Below are 8883 nucleotides of genomic sequence, written 5' to 3'. Positions count from 1 at the left end.
TGCACGGGTGAGAGGTTGCCGCTACTGAAGATGGAGTGTCGTGAAAGATCGGGGTGCAACAACAGATCGGATCTCGCCACGAGGTTCGGTCTATATCAGGTGGTATCAAAGCAAGGTTGTTCATGATACTGTGCGGGAGATGACTAGATTATCATGAAAGCTAAGCTATGGATTTCAACTGGAGGAGGAAGATCGATGGGATGGCCTTTTCCATACCCATGTTGTGGTAAAAGAGAGATCGTGTGCCATGACAATTGATCACATGAGTTTGATAAATGCTGCAAGCATCGAGATGGTGGAGAAGCTAAATCTGCCAATGACACCATGCCCACAGCCATACTTGTTTCGTTTGGGTCATGAAGAGCACACTGTCACGCAACAAACCAAGGTACCGTTTTTATTGGAGAATTATTTTTGCGAGGTTTTGTGTGACGTGATTCCGACACCGATGATTTCATGTCACTTGTTATTGGGCGAGCCATGGTACAAAGAGCATGATGTTGCATATGACTGTAAAAGACATAGCTATACCATCAAGAAGGGTCAGAAATACAGCCTTGTGCCAATGGGTGAGGAGCGTTTTATTTCTTGGAGGCAAGAACACCTTAAGAAGATAAAAAAGCAGGAAGAAACAAAGAAAAGAGAGGTCAAAGTTGCTGAAATTTTTACGGTCGTCGTTCAATCTGCAAATAAAAATATTGTTGAAGAGACCGACTCGAAACCGACGACGGTTTCGTTTCAAGGAGGAGAGGATGATACGACCGTGTGTAATTTAACAATGATGATAGCTGATAATACAAGAACGTCTGCACCTAATACTGACTCTGCTACAGACGTTTCCCAAGATGAATATGGATTAGCTGGCACGACATCTATGCATGACATAGTTGTACAAATGATGAGCAAGTACGAAGAAATGTTTCTATATTTCCCTGAATCAGGACATGAAGGAGCATGCATGCATGAGAGTGGGTCTAGCCAAAACTCAATTAGAAACCATCAGGCTGTGTGCTACGTGGATGTGCAAGAGTTTGATTCCTTCTCAAAGGAAATAAATCACGCCGGTTATTTCTTTGGGCAGCCACGGCCACCAGAACAACCAATAGTTGCATGCACCAAGTTTCTTATGTAGGATAACTTATGTTTAAAGGAGTCGGGATGGGGTCCACCTACACTACAGAGGCACTTGAGGATGGCGCATCAATCAAAATAGATTCCTTATTTATCTCGGCTTATTTGTTTGAGTTGGTTTAGTACTTGCCGAGATGTAAAAGGCATGTGCTATTTAAATCAGTAGACGGTCAAGATTGCGTAGAGATAGATGTGTTCGGTTTGCCAATTAAACTAGATGGGTCAATTCCTATATAAGGTCATGTACGTGCGCCATGTAAAAGGAGGTTATTTTTTAATGAAATAGACACGATGTGTTTTTTAGGGTAGACACCCGTATCAAGTTTTAGAGGGATCTTTAGAAAACCTCCGTGTTGTGATTTCTCTTCGTGAAAATTGTTCTGCGCGTGAGTACCTTCGTCGAGATTGGTTTTCTCGTGCTGGGCCGCAAGGTTCAAACCCTCTACTTCGTGTGCATCATGTGCGCGGACGAGAGGTTGCCGCTACTGAAGGTGGAGTGTCGTGAAAGATCGGGGCGCAACAACAGATCGGATCTCGCCACGAGGTTCGGTCTATATCAAGGATCCAACTCGTTTTGGTTTCCCCGAAGCGGTCGTGCACTTCTAGAGACCAGAGAACCTGATTCGACCAATAGCATCCCTTTTTCAGGTTGAAGTAATCATCATAGGCCCGACACCCTTGCATGATGCACATAAACAATGGTCGTTGCATCAAAAATCAATGTTGGAAATAGCGTTCTTATAGCTCATCGGGGGCAAAGTAGCCCTCATATAGATCAACATGCCCCATGCTTGACGAAGATTCAACACTCGATGTCCTTGCGTTGAACCCTTGAGTTGAGAATATGCTCCTTCACCCGCTCCGTTTCTTCAAAAATCACCATCATCAACGCCATTTCATCCCCATCTTCCTCATTCGTCGAAGACGTATCCATGAACTCGGCGTAGAAGTACTCTTTGTCTGAATCCATCGTGTTTACCTCAAAGAAAACAACGAGACGTCAAGAAATGCACTGCCATTTGTCCAAAAACTTGCCGGGCAAGGTGTCTGTCATGGACGGTGTCAGCGGGGCGGAGGGTACCTGGGTAACATTCAGAACCGACTGAGGGAGTACGACGCCGGCGCGCACAAAGGGGAGGGGGGATGTCTCCGGTGGCAGAGGAAGAAAGGATTGTGAATATGTACAGGCTTCGGGTGGGGTTTTGGGGTGGGTCGTCCATGGTGCCGGAGTCCAACGTGACGGACACCCAGAGCTCCCCCGAGTTAGGGCTGGGTGGAATTTCGGACATCCGAACCAGTCTGGCTCGATTTGATGATCTGTGTTTGGATGATTAACGGCCAAGTCTGAACATTTAGAAACATTTTGGCCCTCATGCCGAACTGTCGAGATCACACGACATATGGCTCCCTACACACAAGACAGGTGCCGACAACAGCGAAACTGGATGGAGTACTTACCACGTTACCCATGGAGACAGAAAACAGCCAAGTACATGCCTAGGTACAGGATAGAACAACAACCTGCCGTGGTTTATCCGGGCCCCGGTAGTTCGATATCATATAAGATAATAACCTCAGAAGAGGAGATAAACAAAGGAAAGTGAGATCGGACCTACTGCAAAATTCCCACTCGGATAGGAAGTTGCCTGGAACGATCATCGAACTAACTTTGATATGCTTGGACGCAGATGATTTGTACTGGACGAATTTTTATATTTATAGTATCACTTATGATGATTGAACCGTACTGTGAGCCAATTTTACAAGTGATTCTGTGATTGACCCATGAGCTCTGGAAGGCCAGCTCTCCAATATCCGGATGGCTGTATATGCACTTCCACCCAACTAGTGCAACTGTGCAGATAGCCAGTTAGAGCATCTCCATCCATCCCAAAAGACGCGCGCGCGGGGTAAACCGAGTTTTTTGCGCGCGCGGGGCGTTTCGGCGCGCTCCAGCGGTGGCGGGAAACTCGCGCGCACGGGAACCGTTTGCGCGCGGGGGGAAAAGGCGGCAGCTCGCGCGTTATTTCTAGCGCACCGCTTCCGGCGCGCCTTTAAATTGCGGCGCTCGCCACGCGTCTATTCCACACACTTCTCTTCCTCTTCCGCTGCCACGCGCGCCTTCACCGCTTCCTCGTTGCTTCCGCTCTCACACGCGCCCCCACCGCTCCAGCACCCCGCCACCGACGCGCCACCATGCCGCCGCGCCGCCGAGGAGCATCGGGCTACCGCGGCGTCCGCCAGGGCTTAGCGGCGGTTTCTACTCCGAGATACGGTCCGGCGAATTTCGGCTTAGCCTCGGCACCTTCGGGACGGCGCGCGAGGCCGCCCGCGCGTACGACGCGGCGGCGCGGCGCCTAGGCAGGCCGCGCGCGCAGATGAACTTCCAGGACATCTACACGCTCCAACAGGCGCTGGACCGTGCCCCGCCGCCTTGTCTTAACACGGCAGAAGACCGTGCGGAGCACGCCGAGCGGCAGCGCCGCCTCCTCGTCGCCCAGGAAGACAAGCGGGTCGCAGGTCAGGGCGGAGTGGCGCCGGTGCCACCCGGAGGACGTCACCTACGAGCAAACCTACTGGGCAAGGCGTCGCGAGAAGGAGACGCAAAGGCGCCGCAACCAGCAGTTGGACAGGCGTCGGCGGAAGGCCCTGGCGATATCGCAATGCGAAATCATTGAGAATGGTGGGCAGACGATCTTTACGTCTGACGATGATCGTTGGACAGACATATGGCTCGATACCTCGAACGAGACCAGCGAGGATGGCGATGATGATGATGGTGACGACAACTGGGAGTAGGTTGTAGTTGCACTATATAGTAGTTTTATCTATCTATGCTATGGAACTATGTAAAATATCTATGTATCGTTTTTTTATCTATGAATCTTATTTTAGTTTTATTAAAAAATATATACGCAACGTATAGCGCGCGCTGCCTTTTTGCGCCGCCGCTGGAGCTACGCGCGCGCTCAATTTTCACGCCGCTGCTGGAGCCAGCGCTGCCGGCCGCGCCAATCTAGGCGAACGGCGCGCGATAAATGAGTTTTTAGGGCGCGGCGCGTTGCGCGGCTGTTGGAGATGACAGATGAAAACGCATTGTGTTCTCTTCAATGCTCTTCCAAATTTAGTGACCACACTGCATTCACCACTGGTATTCTAACTAAACCAAAGAAATGGGCAAGTATCTCATTAACAATTACAATCACATCATGGCAAAGAGAAAGCAGCTAATTTAACATGCAAACTAGGGGTCTAAACTTGCATGGCTATAGTACAGTCAAAATGGGAAATTCTATATATTGAACTGAACAACATTTACATACTTATCTCTATATACTATTGCAGGGTAGAGCAGCCGTTTTATCTTGATGTCCTCTGCTTCTGGACCTTGACATCTTTCAACTTTAGCTTGAGCTTCATCATGCCAGCTTGGACTTGCACTTCATTTTTGGACGAATCTATTTTGACTACAGTAGCTTGGTTCTTGAGTTTAGGAACGTAAACTAAATCCCCAACTTCTGGAATCCCACCATCTTCATCTAATTCAAAAGGAAAGCTTAGTTTAACTTGTCTTCGAACTATGTGGGACTGGGAGAGAGATAATAATATGAAAATGGTGAGTTTCAAACCTATTATCTTGCCATTAGCTTCTGTGACCATGCTGATATTTGTATTCTGCGTCTTTTTAGGGGCAGAAGTACTAGATAGCTCGGGGCCTTTCGCCCCCTCAGATTTGGCTTTCTCCGCAGCCTTCTCTTCTTCTAGCACTCTTTGAGCCACTGCGGATTCTCTGTACTGCTGGAACTTCTTATGAATGATCGAACGAGCCATAACAGCATACTCCGAAACTACTCTTGACTTTCTTTTTCTCTGAGCGGTACTGTGATCTACAATGCTCTTCTGTGCCACTTCCAAGTCATTATGAAGCTCCTTGGACTGCCTGATACGCAATCAGTGGACATATAAGATAAGCAGTTCTGCTGTGACTGAGTTTGCGTACTATAATAGTCTAATAAGCAAACTAATGCATGAGAAAATACCTAAACTTCTGTGTAATGGAACAAAAAATGCACTTAGAAAGGCAGATTAACATATAGAGCCGGAGCATTCATTGCACCAAACATCAAAATCAGTTAAACTTATCCTTACTAAAAGATGGTACAAGCTTTGAATGCATATATGACATGCAAACAGGGATCTATTCCAGGGAAAGATTGCAGCATATACTCAAATGTACATAAAACCAGCAGGAAGTTCTCACATAAGATAATGTTGTGCCTGCTGGAGTTGTTCGTGGTATTCTTGCTTGAATTTTTCCATGTCCATAATCAACTGCAAAACAAACACTTGAGATGGACTTGTTCTAGAGATCGTATTAATCCAGACCGAAGAAGAATTCGACCTCGCAGATTCTAACTGAAGCAATATACGGATGAGTCTCTAACATGAGAGCACATATTCCTCAAGCAAATAACAAAATTTCCAGTGCCAAGGAAGACCCCATTTCTATCAGTAACACACGAAATATTATAGTATCTGAGCAACTCGATATTATAAAACCAAATTGCCACTTCACAATACAAAAAGGCCAATATTAATCTCAGAAATAAAGGATTGTCATGATCCTGTCAAACTTACTGCATTTATCTCTGCACCAGCTGTTCCAAGTAACTGCCGAGCGCTTTCTATAATATCCAAGGGCAAACCTAGCCTTTCAGCAATATTGATTGCATTTGAACGCCCTATATGCGTAACGAAACATGAGTACAAAAGAATTCCAAAAATAAAATGAGAGCTGGTTTTAGCAGACATCAGTTCCAATACCTATATAACACCTTAAAAAACAAAAATGAAATAAGAGCAAGTTTTATCCTTAATATGGAGTTACTCAGCTAGGTTGACATTCTCAGGATAGAACAGCATGCCACATATTTACAAGATAAAGGCCTCACTATTTGGTCCACTAGAAATTGAAGAATGAATGAATATGACCTTCTTTTTGCCATAGCATATTTGATTCAACAAGCCAACAATCAACTGGCTGGTGGGGTTGGTTAATGGTCACCTTGTGTGATTTTTGACATAGAAAGCATGAGATGTGGGCTTTCTAGCATCTTCTAAGGGCAGTGACTTCTGAGCACCCAAACAAGCACCGCCATATTATGATCGAAAAAGAAACATGTAATATAAAGCAATTAACCTGGTATTCCCCAAAGTATCCTGAACGTAGGCTTTAGATTCTCTTCATCAAATTCCACGCAAGCGTTCTCAAATGAATCATTGCTGAAAGCATTAAAATAACGAATAATGATGCAGTGTTCATTGGATAAGAGTTACTCGTAATTTAGGGCACACAATAAGCCACATTGATGCGTTCCTAAAATTATCCTTTTGGACATAGATTCCTTGAAATCACGCAAGTAAATTTGCTTCCTGGTGTAAACTGGGGGAAATAGTGATTGTGTCAGAGTACGTAATGGTCCTAATGGGCCCATTAGTCTTAGGGTTAATTAGAAATAAGGGTCGCTTGCTTAGAGGTCAAATAAGCCTTGCTTGGGAGTCAAGTAAACCTCTCTATATAAAGAGAGGGGATCTCTATATAAAGAGAGGAGATGTAGCAATCTAATCAAGCAAGAATTAAGAAGGGAATTCCTTCCCTCTTGCCCGGCCGTGGGCAAAAAGGCCCCCGGCCGGCCCTCTCGCGCCCTCCTTCTAGCAGCGCCATAACAATTTGGTATCAGGTAGCTCAGTTCCAATCATGTCTTCGCCGCCGCCCACCCCATCGCTTCCGCTGCCAACCGTCACCACCGCGCCGCCATCTACACCGCGCCGCTGCCCTCCCCGTCCGCGCCGTTGGTCGCATCCTCCGGCACCGCCACCGCCCAAATGTCGGCGCCCTCCACCGCACCACCGGCCACCGCCTACACCCCGAGGAGATCACCGGGGTCCTCAACGACCTCGTCACAGCCGTCCAGGGGATCCAGCTGTACCTGGCCAGCCCCTACGGGCCGCCGCCGCCCCTGCCGCCACCGGGCCGCCGGCCCTGCCGTGGTACTCACCGCATCCAGGGGCCTCTGCGGCGTTCGCTGGGACGCTGCAGCTGCCGCCGCCGCCCACCGCCGCCCCACAGCGGCCGCAGTGGCCGGCGCCGGCTCCCGCCGCGCCTCCAGCGCCCATTGCCGCCCCCGCGCCGCTGTGGCTGCCATGGCAGCCGCCGCACCAGGCGGTCTTCGCCGCGCTCGCCGGACCACTGCAGCAGCCGCTGCAGCTGCCATCCATTGCCACCACCGCCCAACCCTGGCTGCAGTGGCAGCCGTCGCTCCTGGCGGCCTCCGCCGCGCCCGGCGCTCCGCCGCAGCAGCCACTGCAGCTGCAGCAGCCACCGCTGGTCAGCTCCGGTCCCGCATCAACCGCACCGGCGGGAGTCCCGCTTCACCAAGTCCAGTCCCCGCCGTCGCCGTCACCGTTTCCGTCTTGGATCGCTACCCGCCACGTGTCGGCGGCGGTGAGGCTGCAGGCTGCTACGCGCGGCCTCCTAGCGCGTCGGCGTGTGCGGGAGATGCGTGGTCTGCAGCTGCCGCTCCTCCAAGTTGCCCTTCGCTCGCAAAGGACCTCGATCTCATCCGCTGAGTCGGGGATCTTGGGCATGCGGTTTCCCCCACGGGCGGCGGGCATGCTGTTTTCCCCGCGGGCAGCGACCTCAAAGTCTGCGATATCGGCGGTTGGGGGGGCGCACCCCTCCTCGTCATTCTCCATCGCAAGCCCTCCACTCTTCCCTGTGCGGTGCAAACCAACAGTCGTCCGGCAGGGAGAAGGCATGGTGTCACCGACAACAGCGCACCGCGTAGCACCACTGCATTCCGCCCCCGGCCGCCGCGAGGGCGCCTCTGCTGGTCACTCTTGCGACCACTTCCAGGTGGTCATACACATGCACTCCTTTTGTCCAGGTGGTGTCCATGGGATCCAGGTGGTTGTACACGTGCATGTCCGACGTGCGGATGGTGTCCACTTTTTGTTAAGGGGTCCAAAATAAAGCATCCCAGTCCATTTCAGGTTGAGAATAATAAAACAAGCCGAGATGTAACAGGCTTGTTTTTAGGTGTTAAGTTTGTGTTGCGTCGAGTCATGGTTATAAGTTGGTTAGGCTGCAGCTCGAGGACAAGTTGCATGTCCAGGTGGGGTGTAGGTTAGAGTACGTGATGGGCCTAATGGGCCCATTAGTCTTAGGGTTAATTAGAGATAAGGGTCGCTTGCTTAGAGGTCAAATAAGCCTTGCTTGGGAGTCAAGTAAACCTCTCTGTATAAAGAGAGGAGATGTATCAATCTAATCAAGAAAGAATTAAGAAGGAAATCCCTTCCCTCTTGCCCGGCCGTGGGCAAAAAGGCCCCCGGCCGGCCCTCTCGCGCCCTCCTTCTAGCAGCGCCATAACAGATTGCTTCAAGAACAACATTTTTAATAGTATTACTCAACAAAAGGAAACTTATTACGTGAATGTGAAAAGCCCAAGTAAAATCAGGAGTGCATTCTATGTAGATACAAGAAACTAAGTTGAAAATTGTTAGGAATAAGCAACTTGTATTCCCATGAGGCCATAGGCCGATATATATATACATGTACAGGTGTGGAACATATGCAGGAAACCCCTCATACAATGAGATAAATATAAAGGGGTACATGACTTATATTATAACTCTAACACCCCCCCTCAAACTCATGGTGGATGAACAACACTGAGTTTGGAGAGATAAAAG

General features: G+C 49.2%; 1 protein-coding gene across 2 annotated transcripts in view; it reads right to left on the bottom strand.

The window, feature by feature from the left end:
* Nucleotides 1-4242: 4242 nt before the first annotated feature.
* Nucleotides 4243-8883, bottom strand: part of LOC119336585 (endonuclease MutS2-like) — a 31607-nt gene continuing 26966 nt past the window's right edge. For both annotated transcript variants that reach the window (XM_037608632.1, XM_037608639.1), the window contains 5 exons: nucleotides 6332-6414; nucleotides 5770-5873; nucleotides 5393-5463; nucleotides 4761-5071; nucleotides 4243-4670 (listed from right to left, as the gene is read on the bottom strand). In XM_037608632.1, the coding sequence (XP_037464529.1) occupies nucleotides 4492-4670; nucleotides 4761-5071; nucleotides 5393-5463; nucleotides 5770-5873; nucleotides 6332-6414 (748 nt within the window). In that variant the 3' untranslated portion in view covers nucleotides 4243-4491. The remainder of the gene's footprint in view (nucleotides 4671-4760; nucleotides 5072-5392; nucleotides 5464-5769; nucleotides 5874-6331; nucleotides 6415-8883) is intronic.

The sequence above is a fragment of the Triticum dicoccoides genome, chromosome 1B (genome assembly GCF_002162155.2).
Source record: "Triticum dicoccoides isolate Atlit2015 ecotype Zavitan chromosome 1B, WEW_v2.0, whole genome shotgun sequence".
Taxonomy (NCBI): Eukaryota; Viridiplantae; Streptophyta; class Magnoliopsida; order Poales; family Poaceae; genus Triticum; species Triticum dicoccoides.
Note: the sequence above shows the minus strand (reverse complement) of the source record. Positions and strands in the feature narration are given on the sequence as shown.